Source organism: Misgurnus anguillicaudatus, chromosome 13 (assembly GCF_027580225.2).
Source record: "Misgurnus anguillicaudatus chromosome 13, ASM2758022v2, whole genome shotgun sequence".
Classification (NCBI taxonomy): Eukaryota; Metazoa; Chordata; class Actinopteri; order Cypriniformes; family Cobitidae; genus Misgurnus; species Misgurnus anguillicaudatus.
In genome coordinates this window covers 7424674-7452604 of record NC_073349.2, presented here as the reverse complement: position 1 = coordinate 7452604, position 27931 = coordinate 7424674, and the positions used below count along the sequence as shown (strand labels likewise).

The window sequence follows — 27931 nt, the reverse complement described above, 5'->3', positions numbered from 1 at the left end:
TTTTAAGAAAATTGAATATTCCTTTAACTGTCCGTACATTGCACTTTAAAAATGAGTTTTTAAGGCTCTTGTTGGTTAAATAGAATTGAATAGATTTTTCCCTCTTTATATATTTGAAATTAAATAAGATTTGTCAAAAGTAATCTAAATGTAATCCTAAAGGAGTCAGATTACATTACCAACGATGGGATTGTATTACTGACAACATATTTTGTCATGAAATTCGTAATCAGTAACGGATTACAATTCATAAGTAATCTAACCAGCTCTGAGTGTTGTGAACTTATGTTTGCTTTTTAAATTTCATTGTGTTGTGCACGATTGGTCCGCCGTATATAACACTGCATTTAATATAAAAAAATTCCAGTCTTAAACAAAAGCATTTATTCAGTCTTGTGTATATAGAGGTGCTATGCTGTAATACATAAAGCAGTTTTATTAAAAATGCAGGTGCTACTTTAACTGCTTTAGTAGAAAAGAGCGAAGCTTTGTCTTGATGTTGATTGTTGACAAAATGCTTTAGATTGCTGTAAAATAGACACAGTGACATTATAATAGGAACATACTCTTAGAGGCTGTTTACACCTGTTATAAAGATGTGTTTTGGACGATCAGATCACAAGTGGATGACGCTAAATAAATTTTTTGGGCTCGTCTACTGTTTTGTCCTATTTTCAAACCATTGTCACTTTGGTTTAGGGTTAGATTTGATTAGATTATTTATGTAAATCTAACCCTAAACCAAAGCAACAATGGTAAGAAAATAGGACAAAACAGTTGAGTAACAGAACGTGACACGTAAACAGAAATACGTGATTGAGTCACATAAAAACGCGACAGTGTCACAGAAAAGAATTTTGTGATACTTGGTTGATTGATCTAATGTGATGTACTGAGCACAATGTTTTTACATTGGTCTTGACTTCTAGTGTCGTCCCACAGTGTCAGGAGCAGTCTTTAGACTATAACTGATTAAACTAAAGCGGCTATGTGAATGTGTCTCTCGGTTCACAAGTGGACAAGAGATCGACCAACACACCTTAATACCAGGTGTGAACAGGACAAGCATTATATTAAAATCCTCAGACACAAAATGGCATAAAATTGTACCTATTTAAAAGATGTTAGGTCATTGGTTTCTTCTGATGGTGAATCTTCATCTTTAAAATATAAAAAAGGCAAATGTTTAATTGACATTAATGATTAATGCTGAAAATTATTATAATCTTGTCTTTGACTCACCCATTATCACACCATCAACATGGGTGACTAAAATACGATCCAGCTGCAGTTCCTCTTTTTCCTCAGATTCTGAAAGATCATAAATTAATTCAAAACCTTAATAAAGGGATAGAAAATGATAATTCTGTCTTTGTCATCCTGCTAAAGAGTCATGTTTTGTATTTGTCTAGTCATGATGGCAGGGTTCTGGCAGTCCCATGATCTATGTGGAGGTTTATGGCTTTGTTTATTTGGTCATGTGCCTCCGGTGTCTTGTCTCTTGTCCCCACCCCGCGCTCTCCTGCTTATTAGTAATCATTGGTTTTCTCCCATCACCTGTTCCCATTCGTTATCTTGTTTGGTTTTTTTCTTATTTAATGTCATTGTTTCCTTAGCCCTGTGAAGGATCATTTTGTGCTGTTGTGCGTTGTAGTCTAGTGATACTATTTGCACTCGCCATGAACATCTGCATGACATCTCCATGAAGTCTACAGAGGTCCAGTGCAGAGGTCCCCTTAGCAAGTCCGGTGTCTGCCAGCCGCCCATCAGGGCTTTCATGGATGATCTGACGGTGACAACGCCACATTTCCCAGGGGGCAGGTGGATCCTGAAGGGCCTGGAAGAGATGACCACCTTGGCTCGCATGTTCTTCAAGCCAGCAAAGTCCAGATCTCTGGTGTTGAAGAAAGGGAAGGTTACCAACAAGTTCCGATTCACAATTGGCATGACCCAGATACTCTATGATCTATGAGTTTCCAATCTCAACCATTGAGGGCTTTGAGAGGAGAGTCAGCAGGTTTCTACGGAAGTGGCTGGGTCTACCTCGAAGCCTGAGTAGCATCGCCTTGTATGGCCAGAACAACAAACTGAAGCTCAGTAGCCTGTATGAGGAGTTCAAGGTGGGTCGTGCCAGGGAGGTGCTGCAATACAGAGAGTCACAGGACCCGAAGGTCTACCAGGCTGGGGTCGAGGTGAGAACAGGGCAGAGGTGGAGGGCAGCAGAGGCAGTGGACATAGCTGAGTCGCGCCTACAGCACAGGGCACTGGTGGGAGTAGTGGCTCATGGACAAGCTGGCTTGGGTAGCAGTACGACATCTCGTACTCAGCGAGTTCCGCCGTGGTCACGTAGAAGAGTGACGTCAATGCATACCCTCTATACTACACGATAGACTAGCAGGGTTAATGTTAATTCCAAACAGCGTGCGCCTTTTCAAGGAAGCGGACGCGTGTAAACAGTCGTTTCAGATAAGAGAGAATGATTGTTTTCATTGCTCTATAAGTGTATTTTAATCGGTCACGATATGAGACACAATGACCGCAACTCCCTTAAAAGTTTACACATCCAGACCTCTGATCCTTAAAGGGAATCGGGCTGATCACTTCACTCGATTCATGACCTACAGGGAGCTAGGAAACTGATTGAGACAGAAAGTATTTAAAGTAGCATTTGTTCAGCTTAAAGTGTGATTGTGTGATGCTCTGTTCACAGCTTTTGCAGTCACAGATAAAACAACCGTACAGCTCAAGTGCTTCACGTCTTCTTCACTTATTCATAATCAGTGGAGGAATAATACTGTATGTACATGATAGTGGTGGAATATATAACGGCTATCACCCAATCAGATTCTAGGACCAGAAAGAACTGTTGTATGATTATTACTTTATCGCAGTGTATTCCTGTAAATTGTACTGTGTTATCAGTAAATCTTGTGAAAGGAAAGTACCTTTTTCTAATGGTTTACTGCCCATGTACTCCATCAAGGGTGAAGTAGTTTCTGTAATCAAACACCCATACAAAGTAAAGATAAAGTGAAAAATGTACACACAGACTCAGACAGATGGTTTATGTGACTCTATATGTGAACATTTTACTTATTGATTTTGCATTGATTTCAATGTTTGACATGAACTTATTCAGTCCATACTGAAGATATTAAGGTTATATTTGACAGAATCTGTACATTATGAAGAATGATTTAACAATAAACAAAATACTACTTTAGCTGGGCTACACAGGCAGGGTCACATAATTATTTAGTGTTTTTACAAATGAAATACCAAAATCATTTAGCTCACACAAACTTACGGTTCTTGGAATCTGCTAGTGAGATAAACAAGTCCTCATGAACTGGCTCTTTCTTCTCTAAAGATAAAATATAAAGGTTTCATTAGTAATAATGCAGGGGAATAAAAAACAAGTTCAAAATGTATCAATGTAAGACATTTAAAGGACAAGTTCGGTATTTTAAACTTAAAGCCCTGTTTTCAGATTGTTTATGGTGAAATGGAACGGTTTTGACTGAAATTTCGACATATGCGGCTGCACTGAGAATTTTCGGGTGTTTGTGTTTCGCCTCACACCTCTACAATGGGTTTAATGGTGCACTGGAACAATCCTTCCTAAAATGCATTAAACTGTAGTTTAAAAAGACGTGAAACTCACTGAGTGGTCAGGGGTGTTCACTGACATGCTCAGACAAAATCGCTGCAAAAAATGCCTTCCAACAGGTGTTTTACCATTCGTTGTTAACTTGTGGACCTTTTTTTCCAAACGCCTCACACCCGTACATTCTTCCGCTTAGAGCTTGAATAATAGACACTCCAGCCCAGTTGGTGGCGCTAATCCGCCTTTGCCAATTGTAAGAATAGAAACAAAGTTCCCGGCGCGGAGTAATACCGTACCTCACAGCACATCTAATACATGTCAATGGAGTTGGCAAAAACTACGATAAAACCTGTTGGAATGCGTATTTTGCAGCGATTTTTGTGTGAGTATACAAGTGAACACCCCTGACCACTCGCTGAGTTTCACGTCTTTGTAAACGAAAGTTTAATGCATTTTAGGAAGGATTGTTCCAGTGCACCATTAAACCCATTGTAAAGGTGGGAGGTGAAACACAAACACCCAAAAATTCTCGGGGCAGCCGCATATGTCCAAATTTCAGTCAAAACTGTTCTATTTCATCATAAACAATCTGAAAACAGGACTTTAAGTGTAAAATACCAAACTTGTCCTTTAAGTGAAAATAGCAAGTTGGTTTATACTATATGCAACTACTATTATATGTAATTATTATTATAATGTAACTACTGTTATTTTAGCATATTATTTTTATTATGTGTCATTTCATGTTGATTTTGTATTTAAATAAATAAAAGGGACAACACAAGATGTGTTAGGGCGCACTCAGGGCGCACTCACACTTTCCAAACCAAACTGCGCTCGGGCGCGTTTGACCCCCAAAGCCTGGTTTGTTTGACAAGTGTGATCGCTCTGTTCTGCGCCCGGGCGCGGATTGGTTAATCGCGCCACAGCCGGGTTGCAGAGGTGGGCCGGATCGCGGTTCACTTGGGCTCAGGCGCGGAAGGCTGTGGTGTGAGCGCATTCGCGCCTGAGCGCGATTCAAAAGGTGAAGAGGTCAGCTGCGCGACCACTCACCTTCATCTGCCGCCGTAAAAACCTTTTGATGCGCGCAGCGGGGTTACGTGAATGTCCGAGCTGCGCACGTGACAGATCAACTAAGCAATATGATGACATGTGAGAGGGCTGTCTGTAATCGCGCATCAAACGACTCCGGGTAAAAAACACAGACTTATCATTATGGTGGGTTCCAGTGTTAAGGGAGAGCTTTACTTCCTGCTTTTTTCAAAACAAACGCATCTTAATGACGAAAGCGCGCCCGGACTCGGATCGATAAAAAGTACAGTGTGAGTGCGTGCACCATGGGGGAGAAGGGAGGGGTAACAATCGCGCTGGGGCATGGTTTGGTTTGGTTTGGATATTGTGAGTGCGCCCTTAAAATAACACAAAGTGTTGTTCCAATAATAACATAGAGATGTGTCTAGTTAAGTGTTGACCTTACACTCTTAAAATTGCTGGGTTATTTTTGACCCATGGGTAAATATTGGACAGAACACATTGCTGGGTTAAAATGACCCAATGTTGGGTTGTTGTTATGCAACCCTGGGGTATAATAACCCAGCAGTTGGGTTAAACCAATATTTACCCATGGGTCAAAAATAACCCAGCCATTTTTAGAGTGTAACTAGACACAACATGTGTCGTTTTAACACATTTGTTTTAAGAGTGTACACACAGACTATATGTATAATATAGTATAATGTATATATTTCTGTTTGTACCTGGTTTACGAGTGACCTTCAGTACGATGCATCCAATGATCAAAATGACAAAACAGCAGACGAAACAGCCTGAAATGGCCAGCAGTATTTTTCTTTTGAACACTGCAACAAGGGACAGAAATTAATAATAGTCAGGAAGTATATAATATAGTGCAAATAATGCAGATATTACTTACAAATATTATTTGCCTTGAACCCCTCACTCCAAGAGGACTGCAGCGGTCGTTCTGTCCTTTTCCCTCTGCATTTAAATTCATTTTTAATAGTTTCTTCGGTTGATTTGACCTTTAATGTACTTGAAGATTCATTCAGCTCCTGATTGTTTTCAAACCAGGTAAAATTCCATGTTTTATCATCTAAAACCTCACAATTCAGTGTCAGGATATTTCCAGCGATGATGTCATTCAATTCAGTGACCAGGTTCAGTGAAGCTGCTGAAAGAGCTTAAAACAAACAAATCAATTATTTTATATTTGTTATATTAATAATAATAATAATAATAATAATAATAATATTTCTGTGCCGCTACTGCCAACAATTTGAATTAAAGGAATAAACTGGAAAAACAACAGCAAAAAGAAATAAACTGAAAAATTACATTTAAAGGTTTCAAAGAATCCGTTGAAATAATCTGTTTTAAATATCTACATAGAAGGTTTGTGGCTTTATTAAGTGCAAAATTGATACAGACACATGAGGTTAAATCCTGCAGTAAAACTGAAGTTACCAGAAGTCATTTGTATGTTCACTTACCTTTAACTTGCACTTTTTTCCCCTCACTTTGGATTGAGAAGTCAAGTCTCTTTGCTTTGCAGTGATATTCACCAGTGTGATGGAGAGATGCTGAATTAATAATATAATTTTTATTTGCAGTAGAAAGTTCTGTTGTCTTTGAGTCTTTGTACCAATAATATTTCCATGCGGCACCTGGCATGTCACAAGTAAGCTGGACTTGTTCACCAGTGTAGAAAAACTCAAATGATGGGTCTTGTTCTATGGCTGGTTTAGGCGTGTAATCTGCACACAACAGTTGTATGGTTAAAAATCCATTCTCAAACATTAACTGCCTATTTTGATAGTCTGAGGCTAAGGCTTCATTTACACAACAACAATGTAGTGAAAAACAGAAAAGTTTTTTTTCTTTGTTGTTCCTTTTTCTCTTAAAATTTCATATACACACAACAACGTTGTCAAAAAAGTCCATCACTGAAAATGCTGTATTGTGTTTATTAGGCCAGTAGATGGCGTTGATGCTTTGTAAAGAAGCACTACACTCCTGTTCACATACACATTCTTCTACAAAGCAGTAAAACAATCAAGACAGGAAAAGCATTGAGCAGTTTTGTTTAGATGGGCAATGAGTTTTCCTGGACTATACTGTAAAGTCTAAAATTTTTGTAAACTTTGTTGGAGAAATGTTAATAAACTCTTCAGCAGCGCGCCGAACCATGTAAAAACTTCATCGAAAGGTAGGGGAGAACTGTGACAAAAGTAGCGAGTAGCGGGACGAAAGTAACTGTGATTTTCTCAGAGCCCTGATAACATTTGCGTCCCAAACTTTGACAGGTTATGCCTCAAACACATCCTAAGGTTTGACTTCTCAGAGTTTTTTCAATTAAAATAAATCGGGTTTAAATGTCAGGAGTTCCTGGGACGAAAGTAACACTTCTTACTTTTGTCCCGCTGCTAATACTGTAATATTATTCTAATTTTATTTAATTTAATTTTCATAGTGTTTCTTTTTCTGATGAACACAAAAGAAGATATTTTGAGAAATGATGGTAAACACACAGAAGATAGTGACCATTGATTTCCATAGTAGGAAAAAAACATGGAAGTATTGTGATAAATGATGAAGAAAATATTTTGATAAATGATGGTAAGCTCATAGTTGATGGTACCATTAAAATTCCATCATATTTTTATTCCTACTATGAAAGTCAATGGTCACTATCTGCTGTGTGTTTACCATCGGTTATCAAAACATCTTCTTTTGTGTTCATCAGAAAATATATATTCATACAGGTTTAGAACAACATAAGGATGAGTAAATGATGACAGAATTTTCATTTTAAGGTGAACAATTCCTTTAAACTGGTGGTCTTCCTCTGCTTACAGTTTTTCCGCTTACAAACTCTGCCATGCAAATAGGGAATTCGCCTTGGTGCGAGCCCAACTGGCTTTGAAGGGGATAAGACTCTCATGGGTTTATTGCACGTTATGCCTAAAACACAACCATTACTCATTATTATTATTAAAATAGAGAAAAGTCATTCTTTTAGACTGTGTGCCAGGCGCACAGACCATTTTCCCCATCATTAAACTAGCCAAATTGGATTTGAACACGCCTTAAGTGCATTTGCGCCATTTGCTTTTAGGTGGTTAAAATTGGGCCCAATCTGTTAAATAGCATATATAGCAAACCCTAAGTGAAATGACACTGCTGGTGCTTCTAGAAACCCACAGCTCTCTGCTCATGAGATGATGATGATGTGATTTAATTGTGTTAAATGTGGAAGACACACAAATGTGCTGTGCTGTAGGTTTCTAGTGAAGCACTAGCAGTGAAATTTGGTTCATTTCCTGTAGTCTCAAACTATCAAGACTTTTAGAATCATTGTTCTTACACAAATGCCAACGATAACCAAAGACTTTAGATCAATAAAAACAACATAAAGCTTGCTCATTGACATTTACAGTGCCTGTCTGTCACTTTATGCTTTTGACTTTGTGTGAACTCATTCGTCATTTATATCTGACTTCCACATTAGCAGAATTATCTTTACTTGCCTGAAATGTTAAGATGCAGAGCCTCTGTTTCATTTGTAGTGACTGGAGATCTCCGTAGATGTTTTGCTTTGCACGTATAATTTCCAGAGTGACTTGATTTTGCTGAGGTTATTGAAAGTGTTTTTCCAGATAAGGAGATGTCATTGTCTTTGGAGTGCTTATTTCCATTTCTGTACCATTCATATTTCCAATCATTTGGATTTTCATTGATTAAACACGTCAGAGTCACCTTTTCAGTTGGGTAAAATAATTCCCATTGAGGCTCTTTGGACAGTTGTGGTTGAGGTGGCTCTGTGTAGATAAACCCAACAGAAAATTACTTAACATTGGACACTGCCTTGACATCTTAAACCACATTTTAAACCACACAAAAAAATCTGTTTAGTAAGGTCTAACACAATCTCATGGTAATTTGTTTATTTTTACAAGGTGGCTATTTCATTTGAATTCGTACAACATACTTCATACGTTTTTGTATGATTTGCTTTCGCCCAGTGACATTGGGTTTAGGGGCGGGGTTACGAGTATGAAATCATTATTGTTCTTTTTCTAATAACCATTCAAGTTTTTATATTTACATATTTACATTTGTGCATTTGGCAGATGCTTTAATCCAATGGTACAATTCACTTGATACGAATTAGCCAACTCGTAAAATACTTACAAATTCGTGTGAGCTGAGGTTGAAATGTTTCATATGTGCAGAGACCTTAAGCATTTTAAACTTGTTAGATATAATTTAAAACAGAAATGAACAGACCTTTAACTTGCAATGTCATGTTCTCACTGTTGATTGAGAAGTCACGTCTCTTTGCTTTGCAGTAATATTCACCAGCGTCAAGGATAGATGCTGAATTAATAATATAATTTTTATTTGCATTAGAAAGTTCTGTTGTCTTTGAGTCTTTGTACCAATAATATTCCCATGCGGCACCTGGCATGTCGCAAGTAAGCTGAACTCGCTCATCAGTGTAGAAAAACTCAAATGATGGCTCTGGTCGTATGTCTGGTTTAGGCGTGGAATCTACACACAAAAGTTGTAAGGTTAAAAATACATCCCCAAACAATAACGTCCTGAAGTCGCACATGCTCTTTTTTCTTGATAGATTAAGACTAAAGCCTGGTTTCACAGACTAGGCTTACCTTAAGCCAGTACTAGGTCTTTTATAAACATACTATAGAAAAATACATTACTGGTGTGTATCTTGAAAGTAAGCATGAGTCGGTTACCGGTTTCAAGGTATACTTGACTTTTAAAGAGTGAAGGTTTAAGGTTTCAAAACCACTCAAATTTTCTTTGATATGGTTTCCAAGGTATGAGTTGTGTTTAAAGGAATTGATTTGATGTTTACATTTAATATATATTAAATTAATTTTAAGAATTTAAGGTATATTATAATTTAAAGCAGTGCTTCTCAACCTTTTTTGGGCCATCCATTATTCAGGTCCTCCACCAACAATAAGATTAATATCTTCCTGAATATATGCTGATTAACATTCCTTATTCATAATAATATTAATAATATGAATGCCGTTGTTATTTTCCTTCTTCTTTTATTGATAATGTTATAATTAAAAAGCATGTCACTTAAAGCCGAATGACAGTTTTGACCTGACAGGACAGTTAGGATATTATTATCATAGTTTCACAGAGTGTTTAAAACGCTACATTGTAATTACAGGCCTAAATACCACAGCCAAACTTCCTATCCAAAAAATGGACACAAAAACACTGCTTATTTTACTTATTACTCCATTACTGAAATAACGACTTTTAAAGAGAACCAAAGCTTAAATAACAAAAACAAAAATAAAAGTTTTTTATGAAACACAACGCAATGGTGGTCTTGTTCCTCTGCTTACAGTTTTTTCTGCTTACAAACTCTGCATGTAAATAGGGAATTCACATTGGCGTGAGCGCAACTGGCTATAAAGGGGATAAGGAATGAGACTCTCATTGGTTTATTGCGTGTTATGCCTAAAACACACCCATTACTCATTATTAGAATTATTAGAATAGAAACAAGTCACCCTTATAGACTGTGTGCCAGGCGCATAGACCATTTACCCATCATTAAACTAGCAAAAATGGATTTGGACACACCTTAAAGGGGACATTCTATGAAAATCAGACTTTTTCCATGTTTAACTCATTCACCGCCATTGAAGAGTTATCTCGTAATTTATGAGTTCATATTTAACTAATAAATATGCCTTTCTGGACGAATTTCAAAGTGAAAGTGTAATACCGCTTTTATCCACCAGATGGCGCCAAACCGAATTTATCAAAAACGGAAGTTAAAAAGATTTAATGATTTATTTTAACTGCCTTTATGTTTGATAGTCATTCTGAGTCTGATCTCTAACATAAATTCATTTACAAAAACGAAATTTTTTAAGCTTTTTGGTCAAAATGTTGTATTTTTGAAGACTAATATCCATATTTCAGTGGTTAAATTAAGTAGAAAAAGTAAATATATAATGAAACGTTTTTTTCCCCATTTTGTTTGTTTGTTTGTTTATTGTTTGTTTGAAAGCAGAGGGTGTGTTCTTTAATTTGATATAATTTGTATGTTTATATATTTATAGAAAATAATTTTTCCTGCAAGGAATTTTGTGAAAATTTTGTTAAAATCACAAAAATGCTGGTGGGCAACTTTTCTCAAAAAGGCTGGCGGTGAATGAGTTAAGTGCTATAATTAGGTCCCCAGTGCTTCTACCAACCCAGAAAACATGAAAAATAGCAACCCTGTAACTTTGTTTTGGTAAGGCTCTCTCTGCAAGCATGTGAATATATAGGTCTTCGGATTTCGCTCCCCCATGACGTAGTAAGGCAGGGGTGTCCACTCCTGCTCCTGGAGGGCCGGTGTCTCTGCAGAGTTTTATTCCAACCCTAATCAAACACACCTGATCCAGCTACTCAAGGTCTTACTAGGCAGACTAGATACTTTGAGGCAGGTGTGTTGAGGGAAGTTTTAGCTAAACTCTGCAGGACACAGGCCCTCCAGGACCGACTTTGGACACCCCTGTAGTAAGGGGATCTTATTTTAATGATACAGCCCCTTCATCTGCGCTATCCAACCATGACGCTACCTCGAGTGCAAGAGACAGAGAGAAAGAATGACTGACAGCATGACGCGTTTGTATTCCCTCAAACACAAACAGTAGCCTACGATCTTATAACTTGTAGTTTTATTGGTCTTTCTAAAGGTTGAAGATGAGGATTAACGTTACCTTAGTGCAAAACAGAGAGCGAGTGAGCGAACGAATGAGAGAGAGAGAGAGAGAGAGAGAGAGAGAGAGAGAGAGAGCGCAACGCGACGGTTCACTTTCATCAATACAAGTATGTTGTTTAATATGTTTCTCTGAAGTTTATATGAATGAACACGAGGATTAATGCACTGCACGAGACAGAGTGAGAGAAACACTGGTAGCATGAGACCTAAAATTCTTTATTTTTATTCCACAATGTTCCCCATCTGCTGATAAACATGTATTTAGTATGTATAAAACAGATGATTGACTTTTTAAACTTGTTCAAATATATAATGCTGAACATCGCTTACATAACTTCTTTCGTCTTGTCTACAGAGCGAGCGCTTGAGACTCCACCCACCTGAGCAGCTCATTTGGATTTAAAGGGATACACAGAAAAACGGTGCATTTTTGCTCAGACCCATTAAGTGCCTATTTTAACATGCCACAATAAATTACCTATATGGTATTTTGAGCTAAAACTTCACATATGTACTCTGGGGACATCAATGATTTATTTTAATATCTTAAAAACGTCTTGTGGAATGTCCCCTTTAAGTGCATTTGCACCGTGTGCTATAGACCAGTGTTCTTCAACCCTGGTCCTCAAGGACCCCCTTCCAAAATATTTTAGATGTCTCCTTAATTAACAGACCTGATTTAACTCATTAGCTTGTTAGGGAGACATTCTCGAAGAGGTTGAAGAGTTGGTTCAGGTGTTTTAAATAAGGAGACATCTAAAACTTTCTGGAAGGGGGTCCTCAAGGACCAGGGTTTGAAGAACACTGGTTTAGACCATGCTTTTAGATGGTTAAAATAGGGCCCAATCAAAGACTTTAGATCAAGTAAAAACTACATACAGCTTGCTCATTGACATATTTATAGTGCCTGTCTGTCACTTTAAGCTTTTGACTTTGTGTGAACTCATTTTTTCACTTATATCTGACTTCCACATTAGCAGAATTATCTTTACTTGCCTGAAATGTGAAGCTGCAGAGCCTCTGATTCTTTTGTAGTGACTGGCGATCTCCGTAGATGTTTTGCTTTGCACTTATAACTTCCAGTGTGACTTGATTTTGTTGAGTTTATTGAAAGTGTTTTTCCAGATAAGGAGATGTCATTGTCTTTGGAGAGCTTAATTTCGTTTTTGTACCATTCATATTCCCAATCATTTGGATTTTCATTGATTGAACACGTCAGAGTCACCTTTTCAGTTGGGTAAAATAATTCCCATTGAGGCTCTTTGGACAGTTGTGGTTGAGGTGGCTCTGTGTACATAAACCCAACAGAAAATTACTTAACATTGGACACCGCCTTGACATCTTAAACCACAATTTATACCACAAAAAAAAAATAGTTTAGTGAGGTCCAGTATAATTTCATGGTAATTTTTTTACGAAGTTGCTATTTCGTATAAATTTGTACAACATACTTCATACATTTTTGTATGATTTGATTTATATTTACATTTGCACATTTGGCAGATGCTTTAATCCAATGGTACAATTCACTTGATACGAATTAGCCAACTTGTAAAATTCTTACAAATTCCTGTGAGCTGAGGTTGAAAAGTTTCATATGTGCTGTGACCTTAAGCATTTTAAACTTGTTAGATATAATTAAAAATAGAAATGAACAGACCTTTAACTTGCACTTTTATTTTCCCACTGTTGATTGAGAAGTCACGTCTCTTTGCTTTGCAGTAATATTCACCAGCGTCATGGAGAGATGCTGAACTAATATTATAATTTTTATTTGCAGCAGAAAGTTCTGTTGTCTTTGAGTCTTTGTACCAATGATATTCCCATGCGGCACCTGGCATGTTACAAGTAAACTGGACTTGTTCATCAGTGTAGAAAAACTCAAATGATGGGTCATGTCGTATGGCTGGTTCAGGAGTGGAATCTACAAACAACAGTTGTATGGTTAAAAATCCATCCACAAACAATTAACGTCCTGAAGTCGCACATGCTTGTTTTTCTTGATAGTTTAAGATTAAAGCCTGGGTTCACAGACTAGGCTTACCTTAAGCCAGTACTAGGCCTTAGTTAAAATTAAGTTTAAGCAGCTTTTATAAACATGCCATAGAAAATACATTACTGGTGTATATCTTGAAATTAGGCATGGGCCGGTTAACCGGTTTCAATGTATACTTGACTCTTAAGGTTAAGGTTTCAAAACCACTCAAATTTTTTGTGTTTTGTGATACAGTTTCCAAGGTATGAGTTGTGTTTAAATAAAATCATTAAATCATGTAATTGATTTGATGTTTACATTTAATATGTACTACAATTAATTTTAAGAATTTAAAGTATATTATAATTTAAAGCAGTGCTTCTCAACCTTTTTTGGACCAGCGCCCCATCCATTATTCAGGTCTTATATTAATAACGTTATAATTAAAAAGAATGTCACTTAAAACCAAATGACAGTTTTGATCTGACTGGACAGTATATGTGGAATAATATGGTATATTATTATCATATTTTCACAGAGAGTTTAAAAAGCTACATTGTAATTATTATGTTTCATATTATTATGTTTTCTTTCATTACATTCGGGTAATAACGCATTACATTTTTTGTTTTTTTTTTCTATATGCATTTTTTTTAAAGTTACCATTGTGCAGACTAGTAGTAGTTACCTTTCTGTTGTTCACTCGACATTGTGTCGATGACGACAGTATGGGGTGTGCTCTTGAGAGCCATTCTGGTCTGACTTGTGTGTAAAACGCCAATGGAATTGTAATGAAATTGTGCGAATGGTATTTGCATACCAGTCTCCGCTCACATTTACATGTATAAAAAGAGACGAAATGCATTCATTCATTCGCTTTTGTTCTTCAGGGCTCACTGGTGTGATTTCTCTTCCAGTAAATACGAAGAAGTTTACCGTTGGCGTGATGGCGTAGCAGCCGATTCATCTTGAAACAAACCCTGGGCACTTCAGCAGATTGTCAGAGCATTATCTAAAAGAGCAATTTCCACACAGAATGAACGTCCTTTTAAGGACAGTTTTTCATTTCTGTGCTTTTTGGAGCGGAAGATTTCTCTCCCCCGCTAACAGGCACATTCGCTCTCTCAGCTCTCTGGAACGCCAGTTTGCTGAGGTTGCGTTTGTAACCCGTTACTCTCTCATTGTGAGAGCGTGTCTATTTAAAAAGTAGAATTTACGGCTGCGTCTGCTTCCCACGCTGGTTTTTCACCTGTCGGTTTAGAATAAGAGGCAGAGTTTTTATCTTCGGGTTAATTCACTGCCACTGTTCTGAGCACAGCAGAAGATGAGTTTTCTGTTGCAGTCTCGAGGGCGATTTTCTGCTGTCTGAAGTGGTGGATGAGCCTTTGGAGCTTCCGTTTTTCAGCAGTTGAGCCCTGGGTGAACCAGGCACTCAGATAGCAGCTGTGTGTGTTTGGGCAGCTGAGAATATTAGGCTGCAGTGGATGCACTGTTTTTGCCTAAGTGTTGTCAACTTAATAAATGGTTTTGGGTGCCGGCCATGGCATTTAGCTATGCCCTGTTCCACTACCGTTCCCTTCTGAAATACACAGAGAATTTACTGAAGGTACCGTTCAGTGCCATTCGGGGTTGTGAGTTTTGGTCACTTTCACCTCCCTCGATGGCATGGCAGCTAAGGGATATGTCGGCATACCGAGATGAGCATGCTGTTGCGGTGCCTGCATACAGCTGCCATCTGACGGCACAAACCAAGTCTCCCTTTCAAAGCCTGTAAGTTTTTCAGTACCTTTGTTGAATGCTTGCATGACTACGGGTAAGCCGCCTCCGTCCTCCACGCCATGGTCATCCTGCATTAGACCAAGGCATTTAAAACATCTTCACGAGGGTAGGTCAGACTCAGTGATGTGGCAGGAACTGCGTGCTGTCATTGACCTGGCCCTTCGGTGATGAACATGACACCATGCCATCTGAGTCGAGCGATGTCCACTTTTATGATCCAAGAGAGACATCTCTGGCTTTACTTGCGCAAATGGGAGATGAGAAGGTTTGCTTTCTTGTCATACCCATCTGTTTAAGGCTGTTTACTTACTATACTGTGCAGGATTCCGCTCTTGTTCTGCAGAGTAAAGAAGCAGATGGAGGCTGTTAAACAAGTTTCACCTCAGCATGACCTAACCGTTTTCACTGTCGCAGTCCTGTCTGTGGTCTGCTCCCAGGCAGCCTCTGCTTCCTGCGGCACTGGCCTCGCCTTCAATCTACGGAGATGGATGGCCCCAGAGAAGATCTACCCCCAGGAAGACAGATCATTAGGTGACTGTGGGGGACCCTTTTGGTTCCTGAGCAGCCCTGATGGTCCTGTTCCGGTGAGGAAATCTCGACCAGCGGGCCTGGCCCTATGAGCCATTTTCATCGTTCTTTGGGAGACAGATCGTTCTTTGCGAGACGGATCCCTTTCCGTCTTACTTTTAGTTGGTTCCCCACGGGGGGCCCTTGTGCATGCTTTGCTTTCCACTCCCAGGCCACATCATCTGAGGAAGTACACCTTCACCCTAGTGAGGCTAATTGCTCAGGTTCTAAGCAAGGTCAAGAAGGAAGAGCATCAGGTTCTTCTGGTAGCGCCCCTGTGGCCCAACCAGACCTGGTACTCTGAGCTCTCGTTACTAGCGACCACCCCTCCTTGGCCGATTCCCTTGAGACAGGACCTTCTGTCACAGGGGCAGGGCATGATTTGGCACCCAAGCCCGGACCTCTGGAACCTCCATGACTGGCTTTGGGATGGAACGAAGACGCTCTATGGCTGAAACCATCGCTCAGCCTAAAGCCCCCTCTACTAGATGGCTCTATGCCTTTAAGTGGCGCCTTTTCTCGTCCTGTTGTTCCTCTCGTGGAGAGGAGCCACAGAGGTGTGCCACTAGTGTGGTGTTGTCCTTCCTACAGGAAAGGTTGGAGAAACATCTCTCTACCCTTAAGGTGTATATGGCTGACACTGCTAGTGCTTCTAGAAACTTACAGCACTGCACACTTTGTTAAAGTCTTCCTAATATGGCACACCCAGTTTAGCTCTCTGAGATGCTAATGAGATGATGATGATGTGAATCAAATGTGTTAAATGTGGAAGACACACAAAATGTGCAGTGCTTTAGGTTTCTAGTGAAGCACTAGCAGTATTTTGGTTCATTTAGTCTCAAACTATCAAGACTTTGAGAACCACTGATTTTACACAAATGCCAACAATAACCAAAGACTTTACATCGATACAAAACCTACATACAGCTTGCTTGTTGACCTATTCATAGTGCCTGTCTGTCACTTTAAGCTTTTGACTTTGTGTGAACGAATTTTTCCTTTATATCTGACTTCCACGGTTGCAGAATTATTTTTACTTGCCTGAAATGTTAAGATGCAGAGCCTCTGATTCTTTTGTAGTGACTGGCGATCTCCGTAGATGTTTTGCTTTGCACTTATAACTTCCAGAGTGACTTGATTTTGCTGAGTTTATTGAAAGTGTTTTTCCAGATAAGGAGATGTCATTGTCTTTGGAGAGCTTAATTTCGTTTCGGTACCATTCATATTCCCAATCATTTGGATTTTCATTGATTGAACACGTCAAGGTCACCTTTTCAGTTGGGTAAAATAAATCCCATTGAGGCTCTTTGGATACTTTTGGTTGGGGTGGCTCTGTGTAGATAAACCCAATAGTTAATAATTACTTAACCTTGGAAATCTGTTTAATGAGGTCCAACACAATCTCATAATAATTTGTCTTTTTAATAAATTGTTCAAACCAATTAGCCAACTTGTAAAATTCTTACAAATTCCTGTGAGCTGAGGTTGCAACGTTTCATATGTGCAGTGACCTTAAGCATTTTAAACTTGTTAGATATAATTTAAAATAGAAATCAACAGACCTTTAACTTGCAATGTCATGTTCTCACTGTTGATTGAGACGTTGCCTCTCTTTGCTTTGCAGTAATATTCACCAGTGTCATGGAGAGATGCTGAATTAATAATATAATTTTTATTTGCATTAGAAAGTTCTGTTGTTTTTGAGTCTTTGTACCAATAATATTCCCATGCGGCACCTGGCATGTCACAAGTAAGCTGGACTTGTTCACCAGTGTAGAAAAACTCAAATGATGGCTCTGGTCGTATGGCTGGTTCAGGAGTGGAATCTGCAAACAACAGTTGTATGGTTAAAAATCCATCCCCAAACAATAACGTCCTGAAGTCGCACATGCTTGTTTTTTTGATACTGTAGTTTAAGACTAAAGCCTGGTTTCACAGACTAGGCTTAGCTTATGCCAGTACTAGGTCTTAGTTAAATTAAGTTTAAGCAGCTTTTATAAGCATGCCATAAAAAAATACATTACTGGTGTATATCTTAAAATTAGGCATGGGCCGGTTACCAGTTTCAAGGTATACTTGATTTTTAAACAGTGAAGGTTTAAAGGTTTCAAAACCATTACATTTAATATATATTTCAATTAATTTTAAGAACTTAAAGTATATTATAATTTAAAGCAGTGCTTCTCAAGCTTTTTTGGGCCAGCCCCCCATTCCATTATTCAGGTCCTCCACCAAAAATAAGCTTAATATCTTCCTGAATATATGCTGATTAACATTCCTTATTCATTAATAATAATAATAATAATAATAATAATAATAAATATGCATGGCGTTGTTATTTTTCTTCTTCTTTTATTAATAATGTTATAATTTAAAAAAAAATGTCACTTAAAGCCAAATGACAGTTTTGATCTGACAGGACAGTTGGGATATTATTATCATAGTTTCACAGAGAGTTTAAAAAGCTACATTGTAATTACAGGCCTAAATACAATAGCCAAACTTCCTACAAAAAAACACTGCTTATTTTTCGTATTACTCCATTACTGAAATACAACTTTTAAAGAGAACCAAAGCTTTAATTACAAAAATAAAAGTTTTTATAAAACACAACACAATTTTTTTTAACATTAATCTTAAACTGGTGGTCTCGTTTCTCTGATTACAGTTTTTCTGCTTACAAACTCTGCCATGTAAATAGGGAATTCGCCTTGGCACTAGCGCAACTGGCTTAAAGGGGGTTGAGGAATGAGACTCTCATTGGTTTATTGCACGTTACGCCTAAAACACACCCATTACTCATTATTAGAATCATTAAAATAGAAACAAGTCACCCTTTTAGACTGTGTGCCAGGCGCATAGACCATTTCCCCACCATTAAACTATCAAAAGTGGATTTGGACACACCTTAAGTGCATTTAGGCCATGCGCTTTAGACTATGCTTTTAGATGGTTAAAATAGGGACCAATCTGTTAAATAGCATATTATAGCAACCCCTAAATAAAAAGACACTGCTAGTGCTTCTAGAAACCCACAGCACTGCACACTTGTTAAAGTCTTCCTAATATGGCACACCCAGTTCAGCTCTCTGCCAATGTAATGATGATGATGTGAATCAATGTGTTAAATGTGGAAGACACGCAAAATGTGCAGTGCTGTAGGTTTCTAGTAAAGCACTAGCAGTATAAGTTAGTTCATTTACTGTAGTCTCAAACTATCAAGACGTTGAGAATCACTGTTTTTACACAAAAGCCAACAATAACCATAAACTTGAAATCAATAAAAATATGACATAAAGCTTGCTCATTGACATATTTATAGTGCCTGTCTGTCACTTTAAGCTTTTGACTTTGTGTGAACTAATTTTTCATTTATATCTGACTTCAACATTAGCAGAATTATCTTTACTTGCCTGAAATGTGAAGCTGCAGAGCCTCTGTTTCATTTGTAGTGACTGGAGATCTCTGTAGATGTTTTGCTTTGCACGTATAGTTTCCAGAGTGACTTGATTTTGCTGAGGTTATAGAAAGTGTTTTTCCAGATAAGGAGATGTCATTGTCTTTGGAGAGCTTATCTTTGTTTTTGTACCATTCATATTCCCAATCATTTGGATTTTCATTGATTGAACACGTCACAGTCACCGTTTCAGTTTGGTAAAATAATTCCCATTGAGGCTCTTTGGACAGTTGTGGTTGAGGTGGCTCTGTGTACATAAACCCAATAGAAAATTAAATTGGGTTTAGGGAGGGGGTTAGGAGTATGCAATCATTATTATTTTTCTAATAACCATTCAAGTTTTTATATTTACACATTTACATTTGCGCATTTGGCAGACGCTTTAATCCAAAGCCACTTTTCATGGTAAAATTCACTTGATATGAATTGGCCAACTCAATACTTAAAATACTAAATAATTACATAAAATACTTACAAATTACTGTGAGTGAGCTGAGGTTGAAGTTTCATATGTGCAGTGACCTTAAGCAATTTAAACTTGTTGGATATAATTTAAAATAGAAATGAACAGACCTTTAACTTGCACTTTAATTTTCGCACTGTTGATTGAGAAGTCACGTCTCTTTGCTTTGCAGTAATATTCACCAGCGTCTTGGAGAGATGCTGAATTAATAATATAATTTTTATTTCCAGTAGAAAGTTCTGTTGTCTTTGAGTCTTTGTACCAATGATATTCCCATGCGGCACCTGGCATGTTACAAGTAAGCTGGACTCGCTCATCAGTGTAGAAAAACTCAAATGATGGGTCTGGTCGTATGGTTGGTTTAGGCGTGGAATCTACAAACAACAGTTGTATGGTTAAAAATCCATCCCCAAACAATAATGTCCTGAAGTCGCACATGCTTGTTTTTTTGTACACTGTAGTTTAAGACTTGGTTTCACAGACTAGGCCTAGCTTAAGCCAGTAGGCCTTAGATAATTTTTTAAGGTTAAAATTAATTTTAAGAATTTAAAGTATATTATAATTTTGACCAAGCCATGGGTTGCAACAACCTGCCAGTTAAAAAAAACTACAAAAAAACAGTAAAAAAAAACTACAGCAGCTTTCTTACTGATCTCTTTCAGGTGAATGTCACTTTTAAACTTTTTTTTTTTTTACATCAAACTGTATTGGCACGAGTACAGTAAACCTTCATGTGAACAGCACATTACTCTTCATTGTTGACCTGTTTAAGACACCTCTGACTTTGTGCGAACTCATTCGTCCTTTATATCTGACTTTGACTTTAGCATAATTTTACTTGCCTGAAATGTGAAGCTCCAAAAGTTCTGCTGGTTTTGTAGTTGTAGATCTCCGTAGATGTTTTGCTTTGCACATATATTTTCCAGAGTGGCTTGATTTTGCTGAGTTTATTGTAAGTGTTTTTCCAGATATGGATATGTCATTGTCCATCTTATCTTTGATTTTGTACCATCTATATTTCCAATCATTTGGATTTAAATTGATTGAACACGTCAGAGTCACCTTTTCAGTTGGGTAAAATAAATCCCATTGAGGCTCTTTGGAGAGTGTTGGTTGAGGTGGCTCTATATAGACATAAAAATAATTTGTGTTTAAGGTCTTTGTGGCATTGTATGCCTGCCTAGACCAAAATACAAAAGATTGATCTTACCAATTATGGTCAGGTTATTTGGCTCAGATGAAAATGTGACCCCATTCCTGCTTATATGACACGTGTAGGACCCTTTGTTAAGCATTGTAGCACTTGAGATATTGTAAATCTGACTGCCACTGTTGACCTCAGTATTGTCTTTTTTCCACTGGTATGTCCACTGAGGAGATGTCTGCTCTTTAATGCTACAGGTAAGTATGACTTGTTCCCCACTGTAGATCTCTGGGTATTCTGTTTCTTGCTTCAAACTGATTGTTGGTTTGGATCCTTTATGAAGGATGTAGATAAAATATGTAAATATCAATACAATTATACTTAAAAATGAATTAAGTTATATTTATGGAAACAATGAAAATGAAAGCTAAGAATAACTATGTTTGCATGTACACCAATAATGTGATTATTTCCAATAATCAGAGTAACTAAATGGCAGTAAGATGTTTACATGCAGTTTTTGATTTTCTGATTACTCGCTGATGATTGTGTTTATTATTCAAACATAGCCCACAAATAATGAAATCACGTATACTGTCCACTGTTTCAATTTATTTACTTTAAATGACAAACACATTATTATGGACGTATTTCGTTATTCAGTGCCGTGATGAAGACTGTAACTGTAATGGTTTGTTAGGCAAGATCGAATTTTGATTGTTCACTTGACTCAGCGTGTTCCCCCACCCTAGTAACATTACATAAAATTTCTTGCACTACAGAAAGCAAACACGAAGGCTACAAAAATATCAGAATTTTTATATTGCATTAACTAATTTGATCATGGACATTCAAAAATGGATTTAAAAGAAAGAAACTACACAGCAACTGCCACTAACTCTGGGCTCCGTCCCCGACTACAGATTTTCATATTTCGAATCAGAATTGTCAAATATTTCTATGTCGACCGATAGTCTAATCATCTATGCGTGTGTGAGGGGTAGTCAACAAATGGTTAACTTTTTTCACAAGCAACACACAGAAACAACTTTCTGATAAAGTGGCCAAAACTGCCTTTCAAGTGATGAACGAAGACAAAACTGATGATGCATTTTTATCTTTTTTTAAGTTAAAATGATTGGCAAGATAAACATTCGATAAACAAAAAAACATCTTTGATAACTAAACCTAAAAAATAACAAATGTGATCCTGCCTGGGAAGTCCCGGCTAAGTTCAGCTATCTTATTTAATTTTGAGATTTAGCATGTCAAAGTATTTATGATAAAAAAAAACATTTGTTACTGTAAATGATAAAAACTAAGCTTTATATGCAATTTTTTTAATGGTAATTTTTTAACAAACAAAAAAAAAATACTGAAATTAATGATTTTATAGACACTACGCTTTATTATTTTGCACAGAAATACCTGCTTGTTTACTTTGACTTTGATCATCTCTGTATTCACTTATGGTACAGAAACAACTGATGATTCCATAATTTGTTTCAGGAATTTCTTATCTATCATTTGAAAGTGAACACCAACCATAATATTAAATAATTGTGTCAAATATAGGTTCGTCTCCTAACCTAACCCTAACTTTGACAGATATTTTTTGTGTCATCGCCAAAATTTAAAGAAACGGCTTACCTATTTTGTAGCTCAACTTTTGATAAGATAATCACCCTGTTTCAAATACATATTAAAACTTATAACTGATGAAAATATTCGACTATTCAGGGTCACCCCTAGTTTTTTCTCATTTGTTCTTGTATATAGTAAGATTATTCAGAGCTCTGCTCGTTGCTCACTATAGCTGCAGTTTTTGTGGTTGGGTTATCGAGATGTTTGTTTATAACACGTTCAAACTTAAGGAACATAACAAAGCTATATGTATTTTCTATATCTATTCAAGTGATCGCCCCATCTTGGTATTTTAGATGCCCCCTAAACACCACTCGGATCCCCACAAACCCCCCAAATTCGAGCACTGATCTAAAGCCAATAATGAAACAATTAAAATAAATAAAAATAATACAAGTTTATGGTCTATCAATGAGATGCAGCATTTAGTTTAGATCAGAACAGTTTATGAAAAAAAACTTACCATGAACTTTAAACGAATGTGATAAGCTTTCTTTAGTCTTCACCGACCTGCCCTCCAGCTCAGCTTGACAAACATATGTGTATGTCCCACTTTGGCCGGGTTTAACAGAGATTAACAGTGTGTTTCCATTTATCTGTGTGTCAGGACCAATAGAGACAATGTTTCCATTCTTGAACCACTTATACGTCCAGTTTTCTGATGTATTTTGAATCTCACACTGCAAAGTCACTGTTTCACCAGGGAAAGCATCTGTCCAGTTTGACACGACTTTAACACTGGGAAGGTCTGACGTGAGAAAGAGAAAAAAATAATCAAACTCATGATAAACAAATGAACTCTGATGATTATTTAGACAAATATCTGTTATAAGGAAAGCAACTATTATCACTTAAAGGAGCGGTGAATCAAGTACTCAATTTTAACTTGATAATTTGTTATATAATTCCTCATACTTAAATGAACATCCTGCAAGTTTCAGAACTGAAAACGTCTGTGCTACTGAAATAAAACAGTTTTTGGCACCAAGCCAGTAGAACGGCCGAGTGAGGAATTTGGAGAAATATGACGTCAGAGTAGAATTTTAGTACCTCACCAACCCCAAATACAACGACCACTTTGGTAGCCCCACCCACAGCTTCGCGTGACACATGTGGGGGCCAGGGGCAAAGAAAACCATGCAGTGTCTCAACAGTCAGTAAACATGTCTTTAAAGATTGCCAAATGTAACCAAAATTACTTTTACATACATTTTTCCTGAGAGACTTTTATTTTGATGTGGTGATCTGTTATGAGTAATCAAGAAAACAGAGTCTACGGTTGTGGAAGAACCGTCTATGGGAAGAACACAGAAGCTGTATACCTTAATTCGGATGCTCGGAACATAACATTAGGAATGCGTGGTTAAAGTTTGTTTTTGAAGAAATTCCAGCTTGCGTGGGGAGTATTTGATTACTTTCAAAGAAGCCAAAAGTTGATGTTGGATTTGCAGAGAGACTGTGATTAAAAGCACCACTAATACTGGATCTGACAAAAATGACACAATAGTATACACAGTAAGTAAAACATGTTTTACTTTATTTAAGATAACGTTACTGCATTTCACTATTGCTTTGTAAGAGATGTCCTGTTGTAACATCCATGTCTAAACATGTATGTTTGACTTTTTAATTTACTAAAAACATTAAACGATTAATAAAGGTACAACACTGAACAATACGACTGTAATATAACAGTAGAAATATACGAGGTTTGTGATAAGGAAGAACTTACCAGCCGCAATTTAGATTCTGATGCCCGCTTACTGTGTTGTATACTGTAATTTAGAGCAAGTTGCGTTTGAAAGGTCCAACACTCAACAAAGCTTTTTCATCATATAACTGTGGTATGTAACGTGTATGTCAGAGCAACTTTACAAGCACAATAGAAATATTTAAAGTTATTGATAAGGATTTATCAGCCGCGGTTTAGATTCTGATGCGCCCTTACTGTGTTGTTTATGGTAATTTAGTCACGTCAAGTTGAAAGTTTGTACTTTGCTATACGTATTGTCATTTATGTGTATCATCTTTAGCACCCAGAATCTTTTGTGGGTTAAACATATATGTGTTTGGCTGCTATGAATGAAGCTATCCAATCATATCAGTGGCCGTTTACGTCCAGGTCTTAAATGCGGCCCGCCCCTTCAAACGAACCATTTCTCTAGAGAGCCACTAATCCATATTACAAAATAGCCTATTACTTATTGCTTTTGATGTTTTTGAATGTAAAAACCACACGAACATCATAAGTATACCTCAGACAACAGTATAAAACAATAAAATCGACAAATTCATGGCCCCTTTAACCTTTGACAGTTACTGTGGGTTCATCACTTCGGCTAGAGGTGAGATTTCTTCCTTTGATTTGACACCAATCTTGCACTTGTGCTGATGTGACAGAAAAACTGCTTGCGCTGATGGTGTCAGTGTTTTAATCTGCTTTGAATCTCTAAAGAAGAGATAATTCCAGCCTGACGACTGCACCTCACATTTACAATTAAATGTTAGTTTTTCTCCTGTGTAAATCATTTGTACATCTGGGGTCTGGGTTAAAAGCGGTTTGGTCAAGGGATCTAAAGAGAGAAATGAACTGCAACATTTATGTACTAGTATTTGATCCTCTGTCACTATACGAATGAGGAAGAAAAATAACCAAAAAAATAATAATAAGTAGAAATGTATTTTTTCTATTAAAGACAATATATCGCTTGGAATTGAATGAGCTTTATAATTCAGCAACATTAAACAATAACTAAAGTTTGAAAAATGTTATCAGGAAAAACGGGACCTTTAAAATCCTCCTGTGGTCAATAATTTTGACATATCTAAATGCAATTTCCTGTGAAAAAACCCTTATGCCTCAAAAATAATTAACTTTACACCCATTTAATCTACGCAGAATCATGACAATTCAAAATTGCCCCCACCTTCATTCAGTCTCACCAGTTTAACCCACTAGACCCACTCAGTCAACTGTAGTATATGTGACACAGTGGCAAGTGGAAAATTCGGCGTTGTCCAGGCGTTTTCAGCCGCATTTAAAAGTTTTGGTGTGCACAACCCCTTAAGGTCTTGACTTAATTTTGAATGGTATATATGGAATAAGTTATGTTTATTGATAATAATTATTATAGTTAACACATTTCTTTATTTCTTACACTAATTATTATTTTTTTAGTTTTGTGTCATGTTTACAATCATTGAAATGTGTAAAATCATGTGAAAATATTTAATAGTCCAGCTGTAGTCTATTACATATTATTTATTCAAATTGTAATTTACTGGGCAGTGGTGGCCGGTGACTTATCTCCCGAGGGGCGAACCCTCAAGAAAAGAAGTATTGTAACATTATCCATAATATTTTCTCTGTTTATTAAAGACTTGGCCATGCTTTAGATCAGTGGTCATCACCAAAAGTTTTATGCCCAAGATCCCCAACCTCTGCCTTGATGAGGGAAAGATCTACCTATTAAAGGGCACAGACTGAACCTCCAACTAAAATGCATGGATCCAATTTTCAAATGCCAAAAAACTGCTAATATTTAAAGTTTTCAAAGTATTTAAAGTAGGGAAAACATTGATTGACAAAGTTCTTTACATTCTTAACAAACAGGCAGTATATATCATAATAATGATTTGATGTTTCATATTAATGGGAAACTAAGTAAACATTTTGACTTAGTATATCATAATAATGAAAAACTTTCTCAAAATTGAAACTTTAATGGGACACTCCACTTATTTTTTAAATATGCTCATTTGATTTTTAGCATAATCCATTAAATCTGATTAGACCATTAGCATCAAGCTCAAAAATGGCCAAAAAGTTTAGATTTTTTTCCTTTATATAACTTGACTCTTCTGTAGTTACATCGTGTACTAATGCGGCTTTCACATAGGACGCGGTGCGCTGCGCTATGAAACCCATTCATTTCAATGGCTTGTGCCGTGCAAGGGCGGTTTGTTGTTGCGTCGAGCAAAGCGCGAGCGCAGCGGAGCGCAGCTTGCGCTCATGGCGCGGTCAAAGTTCAAATTAGTTTAACTTTTGCGGTGCGCTCTGTGACGATTACCAGCGCGGCCAATAGAAACAGAGCATTCAAACAAAATGGACGAAGAGTTTATACTTGGAAATCCCGAAGCTTCTAAAGATGAATCGGAAGGAAAGCCGTGTCATGGAAACACGTAGCAATTCAAGTTGGCATTTCAGCTGTGTTTTAAGTCAAATAGTTAGTAGGCAGCTTAAAGTTACGTGAAATGGAGACGGGCAACACCAGTCTCTGTATTCCTCATCCACTATTTAACCCAAATATAAACACTGTAGTAATTTATTGAAAACCCGCATACTTTGGTCTGGCCAGCAGAGCACAAATCGCTTGGCTGCGCTGAACCCAGCAGCGAGCACAGCACACCGCTTCCTAATGTGAAAGCCGCATAAGACTGACAGAAAATTAAAAGTTGTGATTTTTTTAGGCAGATATGGCTAGGAACTACACTCTCATTCTGGCGTAATAATCAAGGACTTTGCTGGCGTAACATAGCTGCAGGAGGCACAATGATATTACGCAGTGCCCGAAAATGGTCCCCTTGGTAACTTTCAATAGCTGTGGACTATTTTCGGCAACTGCGTAATATTATTGTATCATGTTACAGCAGCAAAGTCATTGATTATTACTGGGCTAAAACAATAAATTGTCTGCTCTTAAAGATTTGTGGTTGTCTTTATTTTTAACATCAACCGATAAAATAACATAATTTTATTTTATACCACGGGTCTGATGAATGCTGTATTCTGATTGGTTGGGAAATTTCTGTGGGTATACATTATTTTTTGATAACCACACACCTAACTTGTCAATGTCTTCAAAATAGGCGCCAGAGCGATGTTTGTGGTAACCGTGGTATTAGAGGAGTAATTGACTCCGGTCCTTTGAATTACTTGAAAATAATGCACACCTGCTTCGCGTTGTGCCGTATTACCACCTAGGGTGTATTATTTTCTTATAATTCAATGGCCCCTCGTCAATTATTCCTTACTTATTGTAAAACATACAGTAGTATATATTGGAGACTGTACAGTAGCTATGTAAAAAAATAACAGTAAAAATCTACTGTCATTGTTTCTACAGTAATTTTACTGTTGTATAAAATACATCAACTACTGGATAATCGTTGCCAGTAATTTACTGTTAATTTGACAATAAACTTTTTACAGTGAAGTATTTCTTACCATCAGCCGCATTTTGAGATGTTACTGGTGCAATGACTGCCACTGTAAATTAAAAGAAACATTCAGAAATGTAATGTGTCAAAATGGTAATCCTACAATATATTAAAAATGACATTTCATCATTAAGATTTGTATTTTTTTGTAGACAAACACAATTTCTTACCAAATATTGTGTCTTACCTGTCAAAAGGAGTATTTTAAACTTTTCCATTTGCAACCGCAGTCAAGAGTAAAGCAAAGCTGTTCTCCGTCAGTGAAGGAAGATGCTGCAAAACTAAAATGACT

The 27931-nt window shown here is 37.2% G+C and overlaps 1 protein-coding gene across 1 annotated transcript; it reads right to left on the bottom strand.

Annotated features, from left to right (window-relative positions):
• Positions 1–369: 369 nt before the first annotated feature.
• LOC129431197 (obscurin) lies at positions 370–27931 on the bottom strand. The gene is made up of 21 exons (XM_073874934.1): positions 27827–27931; positions 27647–27688; positions 22883–23167; positions 20842–21108; positions 20474–20755; positions 19742–20005; positions 19125–19415; positions 17274–17537; positions 16753–17043; positions 13051–13314; positions 12387–12677; positions 8915–9178; positions 8155–8445; positions 6118–6381; positions 5541–5807; positions 5365–5466; positions 3308–3364; positions 2946–2996; positions 1243–1311; positions 1111–1160; positions 370–527 (listed from the first exon to the last, which is right to left on the bottom strand). Exons 1-20 carry the CDS (start codon positions 27855–27857, stop codon positions 1111–1113), a joined length of 3987 nt encoding a protein of 1328 aa, XP_073731035.1. The 5' UTR covers positions 27858–27931; the 3' UTR covers positions 370–527.

What these genes read in the sequence shown, in the direction of transcription:
- LOC129431197 (XM_073874934.1), bottom strand. Translation starts at nt 27,857, where the DNA reads ATGGAAAAGTTTAAAATACTCCTTTTGACAG. An exon ending in TCTGCATCTTAACATTTCAG is followed by an intron (nt 13,315 to 16,752) that starts GCAAGTAAAAAT and finishes TGTTGTTTGTAG; the next exon opens with ATTCCACTCCTGAACCAGCC. An exon ending in CAGTAAACCATTAGAAAAAG is followed by an intron (nt 1,312 to 2,945) that starts GTACTTTCCTTT and finishes ATGATCTTTCAG; the next exon opens with AATCTGAGGAAAAAGAGGAA.